The sequence below is a fragment of the Lepisma saccharinum genome, chromosome 15 (genome assembly GCF_977018435.1).
Source record: "Lepisma saccharinum chromosome 15, izLepSacc3.1, whole genome shotgun sequence".
Classification (NCBI taxonomy): domain Eukaryota; kingdom Metazoa; phylum Arthropoda; class Insecta; order Zygentoma; family Lepismatidae; genus Lepisma; species Lepisma saccharinum.
Window position 1 is genome coordinate 2,721,405 of NC_139243.1, and position 23,969 is coordinate 2,745,373.

At 36.7% G+C, this 23,969-nt stretch overlaps 1 protein-coding gene across 1 annotated transcript in view; it reads left to right on the forward strand.

Annotated features, from left to right (window-relative positions):
- Positions 1 to 945: 945 nt before the first annotated feature.
- LOC145999730 (polycystin-1-like) overlaps positions 946 to 23,969 on the forward strand; it is a 62,474-nt gene continuing 39,450 nt past the window's right edge. Inside the window, exons 1-11 of the mRNA XM_083137009.1 lie at positions 946 to 966; positions 1,988 to 2,175; positions 4,417 to 4,638; positions 5,180 to 5,343; positions 6,604 to 6,791; positions 10,255 to 10,414; positions 12,192 to 12,360; positions 16,321 to 16,511; positions 17,815 to 17,928; positions 20,446 to 20,604; positions 22,869 to 23,032. Coding sequence (XP_082993135.1) covers positions 946 to 966; positions 1,988 to 2,175; positions 4,417 to 4,638; positions 5,180 to 5,343; positions 6,604 to 6,791; positions 10,255 to 10,414; positions 12,192 to 12,360; positions 16,321 to 16,511; positions 17,815 to 17,928; positions 20,446 to 20,604; positions 22,869 to 23,032 — 1,740 coding nt within the window. The remainder of the gene's footprint in view (positions 967 to 1,987; positions 2,176 to 4,416; positions 4,639 to 5,179; positions 5,344 to 6,603; positions 6,792 to 10,254; positions 10,415 to 12,191; positions 12,361 to 16,320; positions 16,512 to 17,814; positions 17,929 to 20,445; positions 20,605 to 22,868; positions 23,033 to 23,969) is intronic.

The window sequence follows — 23,969 nt, forward strand, 5'->3', positions numbered from 1 at the left end:
GATGGCATATCAGTTAATTTTAATCGCGAATAGTGAATTTATATTGTTAATATACCTGTACTGGGATATGATAAAATTGAATATTTGGAAATCTAAAATTGCATTGAGATGTGGTTAAGGTTTGTTCACCTTGTTTCTTAAAAATTCTGCATAGTAAATCTCTTGTGTGTGCGTAATTTAAAGAATTAACACCTCTATGCTGGGAGGAATCAGGCAGTGTCGATGTCTACAGTGTTTCAATGGCAACAGATCCCGTTGTGGTAGCATTAACAGAGACAATTCCACACAGGTAAAACAGCGACAACAAAAAATCAGGCGAAGCCAGGTCGGCTCGGTAGCTCATTGGTAGAGCAATGACACAGTATGCCAGAGACATGGGTTCAAGTCCTGGCCGAGCCTGCATTTTTCACTGAACATTCTGCATAATACATCGCCTGTGTGCTCTAAAGAGAATTTATGAAAAACCTTTAAACAAGACTGTAATGGATAGGTAGAACATGCATAAATATGCATTAAATTTTGGGAAATATTCTCTATTCTATTATGATATCCTTATTTATGCTTGCATAAATGTCTATTGGTGTATTTCAGGAAATGAAAGTAAATTTAACAGTGGAAGCCTGCAATACCCAGCAGGGTTGCACTCAACCAGTTTTCCTCTATATAGAAATTGTTGGGAAGGTTTCAGGACTCAAGATAGATGACCATTCAGTAACAACAAGAAAGGCAAGTTTGTTTACCATTATTATTTCAACTAGTGTGTTGAAATGATAAATGAATGTAGGTAGACCTTGTCACTCTGCCATTGCAAGAATAGAAGGTATTATTGAACCAATTCTGATTTATTGATATTGACTAATATCAGTGGTATCTGTTTTAGAAAATATTGATTCATATACCTAAAAGTCAACAGATGATAATTTAGTAGAATTCAGATTGTGAGAAATGTCAACAGATGATGATTTAGTAGAGTTCAGATTGTGAGACATGTCTACAGATGATAATTTAGTAGAGTTCAGATTGTGAGAAATGACAACAGATGATACTTTAGTAGAGTTCAGATTGTGAGAAATGTCAACAGATGATAATTTAGTAGGGTTCAGATTGTGAGAAATGTCAACAGAAAATAATTTAGTAAAGTTCAGATTGTGAGACATGTCTACAGATGATAATTTAGTAGAGTTCAGATTGTGAGAAATGTCAACAGGTGATAATTTAGTAGAGTTCAGATTGTGAGAAATGTCAACAGATGATTATTTAGTAGAGTTCAGATTGTGAGAAATGTCAACAGATGATAATTTAGTAGAGTTCAAATAATCAAAACTTTAAAAACTACACTGAGAAACGAAGAGTAAATTGCTTTGAATACATTACCTCTCTCTGCATACAAGCCAAATGGATATCTTTATTCTCTAGAGATGGAACAGCGTTATAATCATTTCATTGGTTAAATTACCGATCTCATGTATCTATAAATACCATGTAATTTATGAATATAAAGATAGAATTCATATACAATGCTTCTGTCTTCGTACAAAGTTTCTTTTTAAGGAAAGAGTATTGAAACAATATGGTTGAATATACATTAAATTAAGTATTAAGGTGAATTAAGCATTCAGATTCCTGAAATGTTTGCAATTTTATTTTGGATTTATAGAATATTGGTTATTAGCATCTGTAAATTCCATATCGGTACTATAACTGTATTTGCATAATTTTCATATCTGTCCTCTGCTTGAAATTATGATTAAAGTGCAATTTTGTTTAATTCTCTGTCAACATTATGTGTAAAATATATAATTTCATATTTAATTAACCAACTTTCAATTTTCCTTGTAAAATATGGAAGCTGAACCTGATAACCTGAAAGCTCCGTAGAAGAGCATTGACACAGAATACCAAAGACCCACGTTTGATCCCTGGATGAGCCACAATTTTCACACAACATTTTCAATAAATTTCAAATTAATGTTGCTTTGTTTTCCAGAATGAAAACAAGACACTGGCAGTGACGTTTGAGTCTATTGGTGGATCAACCTGCTTAGTATTAAATTATGGGGATGGGAGCCACCTGGAGTCATTTGGGCCTGAGGAGCTGTGCAGAACTAGATACAATAATATTGCTGTGGTATCATCTGAACTTACGAATCCAATGGAAATATCACACGTCTACATGTGAGTTGCTGATCAGATATGTAGTCAGTATTTACAGATTTGAATGCTCATCTGAGAACCTAAGTGTTTCTTTCACCAATTTGTTCCACCAATGTGTGACAAGTTGTGAATTTTTTTAGTTGTGTTCCATAGTTTCAGCATACAGTATTCCTTAGATATCAAACTGCAGACTGAGACTAATAGACCAAGTATGGACCAATTGAAATAATTTTTATGTTGTACATATAGGGTGACCAGACACATAAAAAAGGAGGACACAGCAAAAAGTGGCAACTCATAATTTAATCAATGTTAAAAAAAAAAACCTACCAAGACTTTCCTCACATATAATTCTGACGATTTTTTAAATAATTCCCTCTTAAAGGTTTAACCAATGAAAGCAATCTCCTAATCTTTTATTTAACACATGACAATCATAACTAAGAATATCTATACTTTGAAGCACAGAATTTTACTCTTTTTACAATTCTTGGATATTAGAATGCAATATCACCATAAGTGAATGCAAAGGCAACAAGCAAGCTTCGCTTTAACTTATTTCCAAAAACTGAATTTAAATTTTACGTAGGTTAGATTGTGTCAAAAAAATATGATTTTAATGCCATGAACATTTCTAGCACTCTTTCAACAGCAGGGGAAAGTGACAGCCACCTTACACTTTATCTCATATTCGTTTCTTCCGTCCTTTAAAAGCTGGATATTTTCTTTCAAGATCATTGATGAATTTACACTTTCGCTTCGTTATTTCATAAAAGTAAATACTCCCTCTGTCCCGTAATTATTGTCCGGTACACCCTTGTTTTTTGTCTTATAATAATTGCCTGATATTCAAACTGTGACATTGGTGTATTCAGAAGAAGAACATGAAACACAGGAATGAGTCATACAACTTTATTACTCAAGGATCAGTACAAATTGTGCTTTCCATCTGCCTCTTCGTCTGTCATTCCTGTACTACCATTTTGGCATACTGGACTATAATTATGGGACAGAGGGAGTATGAATTAATAATCAAAATTATCACTAACTCGATCAAAGTTGTTTGATTTAATTGAGGTGATTTAAATCGTGTGATTTTTTTAATCAGTTACTTAAATCACTTTCAGATTAAAGAACTAATTTTCACACAGAAAAATAATTTGTAGATCTCAGAATGACTTATGAAAGTACATTAATCTCGTAATCATTCAGTGATTTTAATAGGCCCTTAGATACTTTGACATTTTCAAAGGAAAAAATATTTCATATTTAATACACATATGTACATGATGGAATGCATGCCTCAGAGCAGACAGCCTTGAATTTGTTCACACTGGAAAATGTGGAAGGATCATTTGGGACGTGGTGAAGAAAAATATGTCTTCCATTTTGGAGAAAAACCCAGATACAATACAATAATGCAATATTTCCAATGCCTTGGAAAGTGAGTACACACCAGAAATTTGTGAAAGTAGTGTTTCTCCTACCAATAAACTAATGTGCCTATTTGAATATGGCTGATACCAATAATGTGATCCACTCCTGATAGATACAAGAGTCGGCATAATTCAATTTACCAAAAATGTAAACTATGTTACTGTTTGAATTTACATAGAAATATAAATTACTTGTTACAACAACTGCTCAAAATGGCCACCATTGTTTTTGATCCACTTATTACACCTTTTGGATACTGATTTACAGATTTACACAATTGTGGTGTGAGTATTTGTGAAATTTTAAGTTTTATGAGTTCTTTCAAGTGTTCCCAATCTCGCGGCTTCATGGCATTAACTTTGTTTTTCAGAATTCCCCACATGGAGAAATCACATGTAGTTAAGTCCGGAGATCTTCCAGGCCACTCTTCTCTTTATTGACTCCCTGAAGTACTCATTTAGTTTGTGTTTACCATGATTAGAGACTCAATCACAACGTCTGACACTTATCTCAGCAAGAAACAGGTCATTGCTAGTGGCAGGGCAGTAAACTGACTTATGCCTACCCCTGTATAAAATGACAATGCTGCTTCTGCACTCTGGGGGCCATTATTAACCAAAATATTATTTTCACGACACTGTGACATACAGCGAGAAACACAGGCAACTGAAAGCATGGAAATAAATCTGTGGATACAGGAGCACTGCTGTGACAATTGGAATATGAGAACAGTAAAATTAATAACAATTTCAGCAATACACTCATTGACTAATATTTGCCTCACTTCTCGAGTTTTAATTTATCTTGTTTTGTTTTTCTCTGCAGGACAGAGGGAGCTTTCAATGTAAGCGGACATGCATTTAACAGGCTCTCGGATGATGTGTATGAGTTTACAACAATTGTTTCATCAATCGAGTGCTCTGTGCCATCTCTTATTGTGCCAAGAAACAGCACGGACTTCTCAAAACCCATTCCATATGAGCGATCGACATCATTCACAATTTCAACTTGGGGGACTATAAATTGTTCAGTGGCTCACAGGACTAGGTAATGAATGTGGATAGCTTAGTCAAATGAATAATTGTTTTATGAAATCTGTGTTTGTTCAGTGGTGAGCAATTAATGTTTAGTCAAATGAATAATCGTTTTACGAAATCTGTGTTTATTCAGTGGTGAGCAATTAATGTTTAGTCAAATGAATAATCGTTTTATGAAATCTGTGTTTGTTTTACTGCTCATACCAATTAATTCCGATATCTTACATACTATAGTATACATATTCCAGCACCTTTATTGGGCTTTCATTATTCCAATTTACTCCAATGAAGTTGACTGTAAACCAATTCAGTTCAATTTTGAATTGGAACCAGTCAACATTTCCAGCTTGGTTGATAAATAGAAATACATATCTTAAGGAAACAAAATTATATATTGGAGGTAGCATGATTTTTTAATGTGACAATAGTGTATTAAAAATAATTTATTATTGCATAAATATCTTGTGTTAAGGAATATCTTGTGACAAATGTAGTAGTTTTATTTCCAAACAAATAAAAATCAATTTTTTTAATTGTGCCGTACTTTTTAGGAAAGTGTGGGAAATCTTCAAAATTAATGAAACTTCAGGACAAATAATAGAGCCAGTTGACATAAAGGACATCCTCCGATCGTGGAACAGATCTGAACTACAAGTACCATCTCGCTTCTTGAGATATGGAACATATAAATTGAGACACACACTTAGGATGTGGAGTGAGTACTTTTAAAGGATTACATTCTTTGTTTTTCTTCTCTGTCGTACATTCCTATTTCAAGTACACCGAGAGATAATTTTTCATTGTTGTTTAATCATTAGGGACACATATTTATGGTAAATAAAATATCAAGATATTGGTACAAGAACTGGGCATATTTCGGGATCAAAAGCAGTATATAAAATGGCCATGGTGGCTCAGTCGGTAATGCGTCTGACTACTACCATGCTAAAGGTTGAACCCGGCTAGTTCAAATCCGGAAACTTTTCTAACGTTGGAAGTGGCCCCGGTGCTCACCCAGCATCGAATAACATGGGTACCTGGGGGAAACCCTGGGGGGTAAAGGCGGTCAGGGGGATGATGCTGATCACATCACCCCCACTCACGACCGGATCAAGAAAGTGTGGGGCATTACCCCCACACCCCCTATACGCCTTCATGGCATGGTGCTAAGCACAGGGGAGCACTTTACCTTTTACCTTTTATATAAAATGGCATATTGGTATTAAAATGGTGAATAAAGTCTTAAATTGGATTTAAAAACTACAAAATTAACATTTCACTTTTAATAACACATTTATATAGTTATCCGAGTATTAAGTTTATTCCTGTGTTAAGGAGTGAGTTCATTTTTGTTTCTCAAATATTTACAGCAGAATTAATCAATTTTCTGTGATTTGTATAACTCACAGGATAATTCAGACCTCAGAAGGTGTTGCATCATAAATAAACTCTTAATTTTGTGTTTAAAAGTTTATTGCACATTTTGCAGTTCATTTCGCATCATTTTGTGACAAAACATGGTTACATAATCCACATGGTTACAAAATCCACCTCACGTCTTTCAAAAACATGAAAAATTGGGGAATGCCTTGCTTACTTCTGTGCAAGATTACTGATCTTGAAAGGTCCAGTATCCAAATCTCAAATGCCAGATTTGATATCCAATCCTCAAATCCATGATTCTGTATCTGAACCTTAGACGCAGGATTTGGTATCTGAACCTCCAATTTGATCTGAATCTCAGATCCTTTATCCGAATCTTCATTTTCTGAATCCATTATTATCCGATAACCAAATCTTCAAAGATTCAGATACGCCTATGTGGACTATATACTCCATCTTTGAATATAGAAAAATGGAACAACTTCTGTGCAACCATGTCACAGACAATGACACAACCGCAGAACCTTTTTAAGAAATATTTTATTAAGAAAAACTTTCTCGTTACCTACAAATTTTGTAATTTCGTTTTCAGATCCAAGTAAAATACCTGTTGATATACCATTCCAGAGAATGATTGAAACTTATATAAAAATTGTAAAATCGAACTTGGTGGCTCAAATTATTAATGGAACAGTCAGCCTTGTTAGAAGAGGCTATGGGCAATCTTTGCGACTAGAAGCTCTCTTGTATTCCATCGATAAGGACTTTCCTCTTGAGAAGGTGAGTACTCATTTATTTTTATTGATTCAGCAAACTTAGGATGTTGATATAATAATTATCTCTTTTGTCATGTCTTGCAATTAATAAGTGAGTCCCGGTTTCCATACCCAGTGGAGGCACATAAGCCGCGCGTCAGGCTAAGTTTGCAGCAGGTTTTATGTATCAATCCGTGCGGGAACTGAGCACAGAATCTTACGTGCCAGTCTTGCCTCAACCGCCGAGCTGCTTACATCGCAGACACTGAGAAAATCCACAGTATTGCCAACCGCACAACACATCAAAACCCGCATGCATGTCAAGCGGAATATATATGTGTTTCTTTTTGTCTCCTGAAACATAACATTTTAGAAGTACTTTCGGCGCATAAATTATTTTAAAAAATGTGTCATTACTTAATATAAATGCGAAATATCTTCGAAACATGAGTATTTTTCCCAGGGGGGCAAACAAGTCACATTTCCCCCAAAAGAGTGTAGTTCCCTAATAACATTGCTTAAATTTGAATTTATTGTGTTAATGCAATAATTAACACATATTATTGTGGCTAAAATGAAATTATATGTGTGAAATACATAATTTTTGGTTGACTTTCATTTTCCAGGGAGGGAACGGCCCCCTTGCCCCCCCTTCCGGACGCCCATGAGCATGTGTGTATATTTCGAGCACGCAAAAATAAAAATAAACAAAGATATAAGTAAACAACGACAGGCCCTCTTGAATTTAATGACAAATTCTTGTTTTTGGTTTATAAAAAAATACGTTTATGAAAACCTTTGTTACTGTAAGACACACGCACTTCAAGTTATACCAGAAAAAAAAAAAGTATGATTTGTTATTGTGGATATATACAATCAGGTGCATTGTCTGCTGCTATTATTCTGGTTACAATTTATGAATCACTTCACTAAACCAGGATTCAAATCTTGGTCTGTCCATTTCTTGCTAATCATCCATCCCTTTCCTTGCACGGAACAGTAAATATATGCACCTTCAACAAAGACATCATTGCCGTCAGTGGGTGAAACAATAAGCCTCCCCCTTCCCCTCTCCCTTTCTCGTCGGTTTCTTCAGCCCTGGCGGTGGTTTTGCATGGTGATATATATATAAAAAAAAAATCAATATAATGCCCACGCCCCTCCCAGAGTTAAAGCACGTCTGGTCCAAATAATAAACATGTTTCTTCTCACGGGGATATCTTTTAATACCGGGGACATTCTTTTGTAGTCAAACAACAAACAATCGTTTCCTCTTCCTAAACTCAAACCGCAAATCATTCAACACCCGGGATACTGTTCGTGCGCCCATTGACAGCAAATCACCTCACGCCCTGTTTTACTTTGATCTTGTTTCCGTAAGGAGGATTATGCATTTTAAACAACTTGATGATTTGAAGAGCTTTTCCCTTCCAGATGAAGCCCACAATAACACTCGCTGAACAGGAGACCTTGCTTGATTCAGCCATTCTCGCCGCTGTATAGCACGATTATTAATCACAGTAAGCATAGGGTTAAAATAGTGGGATGTGCAACACTGGTATCACGGATTCCACGCGCTCTGCAACGTATTCAGTCTTGCTCGACTCGCACTTGGGCTTCAGGGATTCCTCAGCTCAATACAAACTCCAGTTGGCGAATCTGCGGATCCAAGTTCGTCTGCACAGTGATTGCAACCGATCAAGTCCACACCTGCTAATGGATGTATTATTTTGTCTGTATTTTACAAATTAAATAACTGTTTTCTTGCAAGTATGCAGTTGTGTCGGAATAGAACCCGTCTCAGTGGAACTATATTCTTGCGCGCACGTTTGGATCTACATATGCGAAAACCTGCTGCAAGGTTAACCTGACGCTTGGCTTAGTGGTTCGGATCCAACTTTAAACTGTAGGTCCAGTCCTGATTAGCCTATCTGTGCATAAAGTGGACTTAAATTCAAATTCTATTACAATTAATAAGTGCTAAACTAAACTCCATGATGCTACAGGCCTCTAAGGGGCAGGACCTGCCAGACTGGCTTTTTTTTTCATTGGGTGAATTATGATCAGTGCATCTTCTTTTCAATTATAACACCATTAAGCCTTGTTTCCATGATTATAAAAAAATAAATATGCTGACCAAGGCAGTAATTTATTTTATTAAAAACATAAACTAAACGTAACGTTTCAACCTTCTAGCAAGGTCTTCTTCAGACTCTGTACCAAGTACAAAAGTAACAAGATACAAAAACAGGGCATTATATATACACAAACATTACTCCCCTCCAGACTATTAGAAAGTTGTTCTGGAACTTTCTAGCAGGTGGCTTTCACAACTTTCTAATAGTCTGGAGGGAGTAATGTTTTGTGTATATATAATGCCCTGTTTTTGTATCTTGTTACTTTTGTACTTGGTGCAGAGTCTGAAGAAGACCTTGCTAGAAGGTTGAAACGTTATGTTTGGTTTATGTTTTTAATAAAATAAATTACTGCCTTGGTCAGCATATTTATTTTTTCTTCTTTTCAAGTAGATCACCAATTGTCCTCAATGTGCTGGGTCAGTGCTGAAATTTTGGTGGCTCCCATTGTAAATCGAACCCAATACTGATCACACCTAAGGCAATAAACCAGTTGACGTGGAGTCTTACAGAGGTGCAGAGAATGTGCAGTGTTGTCTGTGGTTCCACGAAACACACTCCGTAGTTCCCGTTCAATGGCGTTTCAGAAAACAGTTCCGCCTCAAGCAAAGACTGCCAATTCCTGGTACAATTGTTTCATCAACACAGAGAATGAGGTCAGGAGCACCCTAGGGTAGCAGATCATCTTGTGGAAGCCATGAGGGAGACTTTGTGTGAAGTCCAAGAAAGTCTACTTTGAGAAGCCATATCAAACATTTATGTTACTCCCGAGGTTGTGAAGGCCGTCGAAGAAGAGAGGGAGTTCACCTTGGAATGGTGACATATACAATCGTAAGAGGGGAATGCTGGAGGGGAAATTTCACCTCCCACGCAGGATAGGAGCCCTCACAGTCCATGTGTGCTACCCAACACTGACGGAGGTAACTAGGGGATTGTAATAGGTCTTCGATATTTATTGGTTTTAGTTGTGTTTTTTGAGGGATTTTTAACCAGTGAAGACTTACATCGGGGTTTTATGATGTCATCGTAAGTTTTTTACCTTTTCCTCAACTTACGATTTAACAACGCGGTACCATGTTTGGCACCTAAAGTTTTTTTTATTACCAGATGAAGGAAGTAGTACAGACTTCCGAAACATCATTCTGAAACATTCCTACTCACTGACGTAAGTTATTTATATATTTTTATTTGATTTATACGAAACTTGATGTTAATGCAGCAAATTAACTATGTAAGTATATTCTAAGAATGGAGTTATTTAATTTTAGTTTTAAGTAACTAATTATGAATAATCATGTATGGTATTCTGTTCTTTGAACATAGTAGAATTTTTATCTTATTTATTTTTTACAGAATTTTACATTTGATTGGTATTGTAAGCAGATTTATCCAAATGAGGAAAACTACACAACTGATGAGAACGGCAGATACCTTAATGATGTTAAGCAGAAAATCCCTCAGGAAGGAGACAATGTAACAGATGATAAGGGAGGATGTTTTGGAAATGGTCCAGGTTTGTACTAATAGGTTTTGTTTTCCTAGTAATATATATCTTTGGCTACTCATAGAAGAACTGAAGATCAATTTTTTTCTCTACATGTTTGTGGGACAATTTGAGTCCAGTTTAAACTGATGCAAATACTTTTACTGTTACCAGTGCATGATTGATGTAACAATTTAAAGTGATGCAAAATGAGGAAAATACAAATTTTTCTTTAAATTGTTCATGATTTGTCTTTGCACTTTGCTTATTTTGCTTCACTTTTCTACCACTTTTGGCTAATCATTATTAAATTTGGTCTGATGAATTTCTTGGAACATTATTGCTTTCAAGCACAGGTACGACGTAAAAACATGTGTAATAACATTCACTTCTTCATCAAAATTTGATGGAAAATCACTGACCACATGTGATATCTTCTAATGAGAGCTGCTATCCAATCAGACAACAATCTACAGGTCACCATTTAGAGTGATAAACAGACTAATGATGCAAACTATAGCCAGTAGTTTTTTTTCCATTGATTGTAAAATGACGAGGAATGTAACCAAACATTGTCAAAGAGCTTTTTTTTCGAGATTCAACCTAGTTTCTAGTAGCTCTAGTTCTATCTTTAATACGATCATTCATGTCCTTGGTATTCAAGCCCATCTGCTTGAAACTCATTTATAACTTGAATGATGATGTATCCTGCTGAAACTTCCTTCTAAACTGCACTTTCAGTGTCACTTTAGGAGAAAGTTATTTTCTTAAAGGTTTAGACTCATTTCAGTACCTACGTAACAGTTGGGCTGAAAAGTTCGTAGGCTAACATAGTAAAAAATATTTTTTTGACAAAATTCGATTTTATTATTCAATATAGTTGCCTTTGAGGGCGATACAACGATTATAGCGGTCATACAATTTTTCGATGCCATTTTTATAGTACGATTTCTCTTTAGCCTCAAAATAGGCCTCAGTTTCGGCGATTACCTCTTCATCAGTGCTAAATTTCTTTCCAGCGAGCATTCTTTTAAGGTCTGCAAACAGGAAAAAGTCACTGGGGGCCAGATCTGGAGAATATGGTGGATGGGGAAGCAATCGTAGTCTAATTCATATAATTTTGCCATCGTTTTCATTGATTTGTGACACGGTGCATTGTCTTGATGAAACAGCACTTTTTTCTTCTTCAAATGATGCCATTTTTCCTTTAAACGCTCCAACAACGCTATGTAATAATCTCAGCTATCTCGATCAACTTCACTTTACGATCATTTAAAATTATTTTGTGGACTTTTTTGATGTTTTCGTCGGTAACAGCCTCTTTGGGGCGTCCACTGCATGCATCGTCTTCGATGCTCATTTCGCCTCGTTTAAATTTAGCAAACCACTTCACAATGGTTGATTTTCCTGGTGCAGAGTCCGAATAATGTTTATCAAGCCAAACCTTGGCTTCAACAGTATTTTTTTTCGCCAAAAAGCAATGCTTTATTTACACACAAAATTCTTTTTTATCCATTTTTTCACAATAACAAAAGCTGCTTCACTCACAATGCTATATCTCACAAACTAATTATCCGGCAGCTGTCAAATTTCTACACGTATCTTTTGAAGGTTAGTACTAAGTAAAAATCACATGGATTTAATTCTAGTAACGCCATCTATGAGTCAGCCTACAAACTTTTCAGCCCAACTGTTATATCTCAAAAGAATGAAGAGTTATTGTGTGCATAATACCCCAGTGTAAACACTTGAGCTTCACCATACTATGGTGTACATTGATACAAATGTTGTAATTTTCTCAATCTAGGAGCATTAGACGTGGATGAGGGTGCGTTAAATCTCCACACTGGATCCTTTGTGAGGAGAAACCAGAGTGTTTACCAACTGATGGTGATTGTGAAGAAAGATGTGAGGCATGCAGAAGCAAAATTGGATGTGGAAATGGTGGACACCACACCACCAGAAGTGGAAATTATGTAAGTCATTACTTGCTTATTTCAATGTTTTATCCTATTTTTTTACTTCGGAAAATATCTTTTTAATGGGGTGCATGGGATGGCCCTTTCCGAAGACACCAAAATGTCAATCTCTCGTCAGGGTGTTCTGGTATCTGGACTCCCAACTCTGTGGGGTTGTGTTGTGTCACCCATGTATATTTGTAATTGTCCCTTCATCCACTTCATCTTATCATCATCATTCATCCCAATGCTGCATAGTGGTCAAGCATGTTAACTGTCATCCATCATCCATCATGTTGTGTTTAAGGGTGGGGGTGATAGGTTGGTATCAGATTTCTTGGTGTGGTTGTTTAAACAGCTCGGGATATTTGTTTTGTGACTAGGATGGAAGGATGATCAAGGTTGACCAGGGCTTGGTGTAGATGAAGGTTCCCAAGTTAAACATGCTATGCATTATGTTAGAACTATAGTTTTAACCTTCAGGAATTGTTCCAAGTAAGCTATTGTGTCTAATTCCAGTTGAATATTTATATTATTACCAGGCACGTCGCCTGATAATGTTCGCATGAGCACGTGAACACTCATGTATCTGTCTTAAATTAGCTACGTACATATTAAATGCACACACACACACACATACATATATTTATTCGAAAAAATACTATGTTTAATGTACGAGTATACACACACAATTTACTCTGACACGACTTCTTTCACGTCTGATAACTTTTCTAGAAAGTTGGTAACACTGAATCCCACGGTGTTCCACGGAGGGCGTTGAACACAATTGCTGCACGTGTTGCATAGATATGACAGCTAAGGGGCTGTTGGCCACTATACCCCAAAAATGTTCCCTTCGCTGTGCGAACACTGATGCAAGCGACACTACTTCTTACATTTCGCACCAGAGTGCAGCATATACAAGGCATGTCTAGGGGGACTCGAAAAGGTCGTCTGTGCTACATAGTTGCAAACTTTAGCGAGGATTCGCTAAACCTGGTGAATTTTAAGGGGGAGAAGGACAATTTCCCCATGGTCTTCTTGTATTGCTTCAAATATAGCGTGATTGGGGGGGGGGAATGTTGAAAATAAATTGAATTATAAGAGAGAGGAGTAAATCTCAGTACAAAAACATTATTGTGAACACTCGTATACGAACTTCACGCGACGCCACTGATTATTACTCTGCTAGGACTTAGTGTGATCATATTTTAACAGATGTCATTTGAAGCACGCTAAAGCGTACATTTGGAAATTTTTGCCCTGGTGGAAATCTGCTGGTTAATCTTTGATGATGGAGTTTTTGAGTGATTCTGATAACACATTTACCGACCTGGAACTGGACAGCAACTTATTACAAGAATCTAGGAATTTTGAGACTGATGCGATGAATGTTCAAAATTCACTGTGAATTATTTCTTTGTGGCTATAACAAAATTTTTATCCATAAATCATGGCGAGGAATAGAACACTGTAAGTTAGAATAATGACACTTAAATGAAATGTAGTGTTTATTATATATTTTTCATCTGATGCATACAATTCTTGAAGATAAATCTGATTGTTAAGATTTGTATTTTGCATACAGCCAGAAATGTATCAGGGTAAAATCCACATTTTTTGGGGCATCTAGGAGAATATACTATTCTGTCCTCCTCCATGGCTGTGCGGTCTAAGGTGCTGTGTTGTGCAGGATGGCATGGGTTCGAGTCTGCCTGGGTTCAGTCTTTGGGTTCTCGGCCTGTGCATAGGACCGGTGACAACCCACCATCATGAGGAAATTGGGGAGCTATGAGTGAGTAGCATAACCTTGTCTGGGAAATATCTTGCAATGACTGAGGGTTTGATTTGCTGACCCCATGCCACCCCATTACCAGTTGAAGATCTCTACACATCTAGGTAGAATTGGGGGAGGGAGACTGGCAGTCGGGAGATAGGCCAAGGGCTGTCGCACCATGGGTTATGTTTTTTTATATACATTAAAATATTGATTCAATTGTTATATTTTACAATACAGCCCCTGGCCATATTATTAGACGCACCACAATTTTTTTGAAAATAATAGTTTTGAAGGGGAAAATTATACAAAATTCACCATTAGTTATCTGAAAAGTTTCCACCATACCGCAAGATCAATAAAATAGTTTCTACAGAGTGAAAATGCTCCTCTCTTGCCCTGGCCGGGAAACTCTCCAGATATGAACCCAATTGAAAATGTTTTGTACCTAGTGAGAAAGGAAGTGGCAAAGCAAGCAATTACGACGAGAATTGGCCTAATTGAAAAAATAATTCAAGTGTGGATTCACCATCCTCATATGAAAGAGACAGTACAAGCATGCATTGATAGTATGCCAAGACGAATCCAAGCACTGATAAAGACCAAAGGCGGCTCAACCAAATATTAAAATTGACTTCCAGTCATATGTACATATTATATATCTAATATTCAAGAAACACAGAAAGAAATTGTATTTGTAACTATTAATGTATCAAGTAATTGTTTTTTGTTAAGGTTCACATGTAATCAATGTAATATTTCATGTAAAAAAATATAAATAAGATAAATTGAGAATAACAAAAAAATTAGATGAGATAATAACATCTTTAAAATTTTGCATACAATTTGGAGGTGCGTCTAATAATTTGGCCAGGGGCTGCACATGGTAAAGTTATCTGAGCTTGCAATGACACCAGAGGTCCTCAGTTTAAATTTCAACGTGGCATGGCTGAGTTCCCATTCATGATTTTCATTTAACCATAACTCATCCTCATCACTGTGATTAGGAAGAAGTGGCAGAAAAGGGTGATGGAAAATGTAATCCAAATAAAAGTATAGCATGTTTATGTGCAAGGCCAGTAGGTCCCAAAAAAATACAAGAATTCAAATAATAATAATGAACAAGATTTGCTAAAGAAGCAAATAAGGGGCCAAAATAATGAATATGAATGTAATGGACAAATACAGTACCATGTAAGTATAGGGATGTGAAATAGGAAAGGTATGACATGAAGTTTTTTTTTTAATACCTATAAAGTATTGATATATATTATACCAGTATTAATAACTGTTATTCTCCTGATGTAAAGTTGTAATTGTTCTAATTACTTGAATTATTCATTATCCTTATTACCGTGTATTCCTGAATCCAAGACGACGTTTTTTGCTACAATTTTGTGCCCAGAAGTATGGGGTCATCTTGCTTTCGCAGCATATGATATGGAGTTTTTATTTTCTTTACTGAACAGAACCACACGCTTCCATTAAGCTCTAACTCTACCCTCAACCATGCCTACCGCTTTAGCCTTGAACCTTCACATGCACTTTGAACATTGTACGATATCACATAGTGAGTGTTGTGGCGAACATTTTTTTTATCAATTGTTGTGACACATTGTAGATTCCACTTTTAAACTTCTGTGGACCATTTCAGTGAGGAGAACTAAGTGAGATCTGTATCTGACTAAGGGATGTCTGTATCTGATTTTATTTTTTATGTACCGCTACTTTTAGTGTCTCCATCAGTTACTTGTAATAAGGTAACCATTTGTAAGTTTTGAAAATAGTTTTCCTGTAATTTGTTGAAAAATGGGGGGTCGTCTTGGATTCGGAGTCGTCTTGCATTCAGAGATATACGGTAATTAATGTACACAACCAGGTGACTGAAGTGGGTTTTGTCTTTGAAATAGAAACTGCATATTTAGACATTTATTTCACAAAGTATGTTTGTAAAAATGTAATTGCAAAAATGGTACAATTTTACATTAAATCACAATATATAACACTTATATCACTTGATATATATATATATCCTTCCCATATTCACATGCTGACTTAGGAAATTAGCATTAAACAAAAACTTTATTGTGTTATTTATTTATATATGTATGCTTCTTTATATTAAGTACACGCAGCTTCAGCATGATTTCATAGCTGTGTATGTAACATTCTGTAAATTTTCTCAACCATACTCAATATAGATGTTCTCATGCATCTCTGTGCAAACCCTACAAAGATGGATACCTTGTCAATCCTTCTACAAGGCTTGGTCTCAAAGGGCACTGTATGGATCTATGTAAAGGACCGTTCACTTATCAGTGGGAGTTAAGCACCCCTTCAGATGATGGCAAAACATTTACTGAAGTACAAGTTGATGAAACTCTTCTAACAGGTAGGTACAACATTTAGAATTTCAATAATACGTCTGAGCAGCTACTAGTATATTGGTACTGGTTCATACTAGAGGTACTGGTATGGCAGAAAGTCAGTTGGAACTTAATCACTGACAAGGCTGCACACAGGATTTCTTCCCAGGAGGCAGCAGTGCTTAAAGTGGGGGAGGCCTCCCTGATGGAGGCACATAGTGGTTCGGATCCCACTTTAAACTGTAGGTCCAGTCCCGATTAGCCTTACTGTGCATAAAGTGGACTTAAAACAACAAATCAATCAATCAAATCATTAAAGTGTGGGGAATGTGGGATGATGCTATACCCCCAGTTAAGAAATTTCTAACGGGCCTCCCCGATGGTGCAGAGGTAGTGTTTTTGCCTTGTAATCAAGAATCCCGGGTTTGATACCCGGTGGAGGCACGTGACACAGTGGTTCGGATCCCACTTTAAACCGTAGGTCCAGTCCCGATTAGCCTTACTGTACATAAAGTGGACTTACAACACCAACTCAAGACATTTCTAAAAAAGCATCCCCTCACGGGGATTATTTGTATATGCATCCCCCCACCCCCCACATACTGCATTGTCTCCATGTTGATCCATACAAGCATCTCCCACTTTTCCCAAAACTGAGCAAAGCATCCTCCAGGTAGGAATTTCCACTTTGAGGACTGGGGCCAGTGTAATATTTCACATCTTGCTCTACAGTCATAAAAACTCATATTTTAAATTTTATTGACTATTATTGTTTTACAAATCATTAAATCGAAAATGAAATTGGATTCCTAGGTTCGATACCAGTGGAGGCACAGTGGTTCAGAGTCCATGTTAAACTGTACGTCCAGTCCGATTAGCCTATCTGTGAAATTGAATTGAAAATACCATGGCATTGTTATCAACTTCAGACTTGAGTCCACTGTTTAAATAGAGACTGGATTCAACTTGCTTCTTTTCCATAAACATTTATCACTTTGTTCATGATTGGTTGTTTGCATTCTTGTGCTTCTTCATGATCAGAGACCACTTAATCTGCTGTCTTTCATAGCTTCCCTCATCCATGTTCTTGTGCTACGATTTCACGAAACTTTATATCCAGTTATATTCAAATACACACAAAATAAAACAGGTACGTGGATACATTCACATGTTTCGTGTGTATTTGAATTCAATTTCAAAGTATATGAAGTTTTTCCAGGTAGCTCAGGGGGAGAAAGTGCCTCCCTGGTCCCTCTCTGTGGGTGCCCTTGATCACCGATACTTTTCTGGAGTTAGAATAAACATTATGTATTTTAAATTTATTTTCAGGACAAGATAAGCCAGAAATTGCAATACCAAAGTCGTTCTTTTCTTTCTTCAACGAAACCAAGACATTTCATATAGCAGTGCATGTCAACAGCAGTTGGCCTCATACCACAGAAGGTACGACATGTAAACTCATCATATGTTAATGTTAAAATATGCAAAAGTTAAGCCACCTTATGTACAGAGCATTCCCTGACATTCACTACGAGACTAGGCGGCAAGCGGCCCGGCATCAGCGCTTGTCTTTCCCAGTGAACGGGTCCACGACAGTTGCTAGAGTCGGCTATTAAAATTACAGTTTTCATATTGTGTACTAACCTTGACTACAGAAGGTGTTGAAAATGATGTCCCTCTGCTGCAACACATTCCTGGCATCTCTGAAGGAAACTGGCATTTACACGTGCAAGTTCGTCTACTGTAATTCTCGCAATTAAGAATTTTAGCGACTCTAAATGCTGTGGTTTTTGAAACACCCGTTTCTTGTGAGAGGCGGCAGATAGATTTCCGAGGAGACTGTTCTAACCCTTGTCCTATCTCATCGAGTACACATGGGTGTTTCTGTCCACTTTTATTCAGAACTTTTTACGAGGTTTAATATAGTGGTGCTATGTGGAACGGGAACACCAGGAGATTTCGTTGCAAAACGTCATCGCACTTTTCCACAATTCCTCTTTCCGAAGTAACACTCGACAAGATAAATCCTTTGTTGTAATGTAAACTTTTGTGGTGCCATATTAAGCCACAATCTTCAACACACGGACACAACACAACACAACTTCCGAGGGAGGATTATACTGGCGTCAGTCTGTAACGTCAACAGAAAGGGAAAGAGAGCAAAGGCAGGGAGAGCGAAAAAAACAGACTGTAGCATGCGACTGTTCACCATTCACCGGGAAAGGCAAGTGCTGATGCCGGGCCGCTTGCCGCCGAGTCTCATAGCGAATGTCAGGGAATGCTCTGTAGTATACCAACAGTATGCCATAATTTTAAACGTAATAAGTCATACGTGTATATCTTTAAGCCAGGGCTACCCAAATTACAGCTTTCGGGCCACATCTAAACCACCATGGTTTTGATGTGGTTCTCCTTATTACTTAACCTCTAAATTTATTTTGATTGATAGATTTGGTTTATATTACTTCGCTTTTCTGCCACTAATTGCATTTGATTGATAGATTTGGTTTATTTTACTTCGCTTTTCTGCCACTAATTGCATTTGATTGATAGATTTGATTTATTTTACTTCACTTTTCTGCCACTAATTGCATTTGATTGATAGATTTGGTTTATTTTACTTCACTTTTCTGCCACTAATTGCATTTGATTGATAGATTTGGTTTATTTTACTTCGCTTTTCTCCCACTAATTGCATTTGATTGATAGATTTGGTTTATTTTACTTCGCTTTTCTCCCACTGATTGCATTTGATTGATAGATTTGGTTTATTTTACTTCGCTTTTCTGCCACTAATTGCAAAGATGAGGATGAGTGATGACGTGATGAAATTGATGAAGAGACATGCCTGGCTGGGATTTGAACCCAGGACCTCTGGCATTGTAGCATACTGTGGTAACCACTCTGCTACATAAGCTGGCTAACTTTATTTTCAAGCATTAACCTTTGTATAAATATAATGTAATATGACCATCAACCAATAGCTCTAGGCCATCAGCTGCCACTGTGAAGAAGTTCTTCATGCTTCAGGGATGGAAGGGCATGGCTGCAAATTACAGTGGAACCCCGATTTTGCATTCCCAGGGTTGGCATTTTCCCGCAATATGCATTTAACTTTGATGGTCTCAACATAGCAAAATGTTATAAAATTTTCCTCAATTTTACATTTTACCACATTTGAATTTCTATCAGCTTAGTCTCCTGAAAAACTTAAAATCGACGTTCCACCATAATATACTTACTTTAATGGAATGAAGTACTTAACTTCATTCCAGTAAAAGGTGGGAGCATGATGCAGATCACATCATCTCCAGAAATTGTGCCTTCATGGCATGGCGCAATGAGTACAGGTAACCTTATAATCTTGAAAGTATTAAAATGGCTTAAAATAAATTCCTAGGCTATTTATAGAAAAGCAGATTAGTGAAATTATTTGCAATTTATCAATACAATCCTATGCCTATATTGTCTCATGTCAGTAGTACTGATTAACATGTCCTATTCCTGGTAATAGCTGGCCCCCGTGGCGGAGTTTTTGCACATCGCACTATGTTGCCAGGCAGTGGCGTTCCAAGTATTTTTGAAAGGGAGGGGTTATGTATACTTTTTCTTGGTAGTCAGCCCTCATTTTGTCATATTTTCCTACCTTTGATGTTTTTTTTTATAGGAATACTGGGCCAAAGGGGGGGGGGTTATAACCCCCACCAACCTCCCTTGGGCACGCCACTGACGCCAGGGGTCCCAGGTTCGAATCCTGGCCTGGGCACGGATGTTTGTGAGTGTCCATTCATTACTTTCATCATATCATCACTCATCACCATCTTCACAATTAGCCAAAAGTGGCACAAAAGCGAAGTAAAATAAAGCAAATCAATTAATTAATTAAATCATGGTAAAAGTCATCTCAAACTCAAAGTTTGTTCTTTGTCACGATTTGAAACGTTTGTCCCACTATTTCAGGTCTTGCTGGTATTTACGTGCAAATGAACGAACCCCCAAAAGGTGGGAACTGCACATTATCAAGCTTTACAGGAGTAGCAATGATTGATAACTTTACCCTCGAATGTTCCAATTGGAAGGATCCTGAGGATATGGGGATTGCTTCATTTGATTTCTACCGTAAGTGTTTGATTGTATATGCATGAAGACTATAGTCAGTTCATGTTGCCTCTTTGCTCATTCATTATTCATCACACCTCTATAGCTGAATACAAGGCACGTCCAGAAAGTAAGTTCCGTTTGGTAATAAAATTAAATTGTGTACAGATACAGAAAAGTTATTTATTGCACAAAATTCTACAACTCTTAAACTACTTTTCCACATAACTGCCGAAATTTTGCAGGCATTTGTCATAGCGTGGCACAAGTTTTTGTATACCTTCTTCATAGAAATTTGCCGCCTGTGTCTTCAACCAGTTGGAAACAGTTTCTTTCAGCTCGTCGTCATTGTTGAAGTGTTGACCGCCAAGGAAAGACTTGAGATGTAAGAACAGATGAAAGTCGCTAGGAGCGAGGTCAGGGCTGTACGGAGGATGGTCAAACACGTCCCAGCCAAATCCCTGTAGGAGGTTTTTCGTCACATTTGCAGTGTGTGGTCGTGCGTTGTCGTGAAGAAAAACAACACCTTTTGACAGCAATCCTTGACGCTTATTCTGTATTGCGCAATAATAATAATACAGAATAATACAGAATAAGCATCGAGGATTGCTGTCAAAAGGTGTTGTTTTTCTTCACGACAACGCATGACCACACACTGCAAATGTGACGAAAAACCTCCTACAGGGATTTGGCTGGGACGTGTTTGACCATCCTCCGTACAGCCCTGACCTCGCTCCTAGCGACTTTCATCTGTTCTTACATCTCAAGTCTTTCCTTGGCGGTCAACACTTCAACAATGACGACGAGCTGAAAGAAACTGTTTCCAACTGGTTGAAGACACAGGCGGCAAATTTCTATGAAGAAGGTATACAAAAACTTGTGCCACGCTATGACAAATGCCTGCAAAATTTCGGCAGTTATGTGGAAAAGTAGTTTAAGAGTTGTAGAATTTTGTGCAATAAATAACTTTTCTGTATCTGTACACAATTTAATTTTATTACCAAACGGAACTTACTTTCTGGACGTGCCTTGTATATTAGTTGATTCATCATTTGAAGTTCTTGCTTTTCAAAATATCACACAACCTGTAATAGTCATAGTAACTAGTTCAACTACTAATCTGATTACCAAAATACACTCCTCCACAAAACTTAAGGAACACCAAGGGAATAGAAGGAAACAAACACAAAATCAGGGTTCACCCTGTATACCATTTTGCAATGTCGCTGGTCATTCTCGTTGCATTTTCCATCTGTACCTTATTGGTGTTCATAAGCCTGATCAAGAGCATCCCACACATGCTCGATAGGATTGAAGTCCGATGAGCATTCAGGCCATTCAATATGGGTGATGTCTTCTGTTTCCAGGAATTCCGACACAATATGTGAGCGATGCAGCCGAGCATTGTCATCCATAAACAGGGACTCCATGAAAATTGCAAATACATGAATGCAAAATGTTGTTTCTCTCAATTTCAGATGGGGCCGAAGCCTTATCAACCTCTCTCTGCCTACACCAGTGTGGTGTGACAAAGCTTAAATAAACTTGGGACGATGATATGCAGAAGAGATATTTTATTGTAATCACCCCCTATACGCCTTCATGGCGTGGTGCTATGCACAGGGGAACACTTTACCTTTACCTTTATTATTTTCAAGATTTACAATATTCTCTAATACTCTACTTGCTCTCATAATCCCTTGGTATTCCTTAAGTTTTATGGAGCAGTGTATATTTCTAGATAGTATACATTGAACACATTTCACATAAATTGCATGGATTATATAAATAATATGCATAATTACTAAGGATATGGCCCACTACTAGGGGTTGTCCTTTCGATATGAAATTTTGGTTGATACCGATAAAGTACTGGTATAAAATTTACCGATATCAATAACCAATATTTGACCGATCCTATTTAAAATTTCAAATGGTCCTTGAAGAATCTAAGTGGTTCATTTATTCCTTAATAAATGTGTGTCAGCAGAAGACTGCAATGGGAAGAAGCTGCATATTTAGACATAGTAGGGCATAGAGATTGTATGTTTATATCCAAAAAAATTATAACAAAATGGCAGAATATTGCACTAATTTATAATATATTTATAGATATATCGGATCGGTAAAATAATCGGTAATTTTACCAATAGATCGATATGCCAATAGAGTAATAACAAATATTTTTTTTACATTGCATTGTTCATAGTTTTTTACTGGAAATCTTAATCATATACTTGATTATACAGATATATAATTACTGTTTACATGTTTTCTCAAATTAGTTGTCTATTCTGGCTCGGACATGTACAAAAACACCAGGCAAGATATAGTTTCGACAAACAACTTCCCAATCATGATTGTATTTCCATATGGAGATGCTGAACTATATGTTGAAGTCAGGGATGTAATGAATGCCTACACTGTACTTCTTTTAGGTGATATTTCGGTAGGTTGTAGATTTCGTTTTTAACAATTTAGGTGTTTGCAGAAGGATGTAATTGGGGCATTTCATTGTCACGGGTGGGACACGTGGACTACATTTTTTATATTAAAGTAACTAATCTATTGATAGTTAAGTAACATTATCCTTGCAATGAATTACGAAACTAAAAACTGTTGATTAAGTATTAACACCCTTACAATACTTTCCCAGATTTATAGCTACAAGTGAACAATTTTGTATTACGGGTGGGACTGATAAGACACTGCCTCTTTACTTAATAAGAAATTTATTTTAATTTCTGTGAATTGTCAAACGAAAAATAAATTGTTTAATATAAAGAGAGAAGGGGGGAGTTGAAGGGGAAATGTAAGAATAAAAGAAGAAATTACAGGGTAGCTACTCACCGGGAATTCCTTGAATTCCAGGATTTATGCGTGAATTCTACGTGAATTTTTCTGTGCAGACGTGAATAATTGGAACTTTCATTAATCTAAATCCCACTGAATTATATTTATTAATGCCTTGAGGCAAGTTTTTCACAGCTTTAGCTTTTATTTTTACCAATGAAGCAAAAGAAAAGACAGCTGCATGAAAAATAAAACAGAATTCTCTCAACCCATTTGCTTTGTTAGTGTCCCTTGCAGAACATTCTATCTGACAGACGGAAAATTATTGCAAGATATCTTAAAGTTCATTAGGTGAATTTGAAATTTTTATACAATTATTAATTTCTCGTAGATTACTACGAGGGTCATCCAGAAAATAAAGACAGTTTGGTTATACAAAATGAAAAACACAATGTTTATTGGAAAATAACAATTCTGTTACATACCTGAAGCTTCCTTCACTTCTGCTATATGATGAGAATTCTGAGAAACGTTTTATCTTTAAATGATTTAAGGACAGTATATTTTGGACAGATTCAACCTGTACGTACATA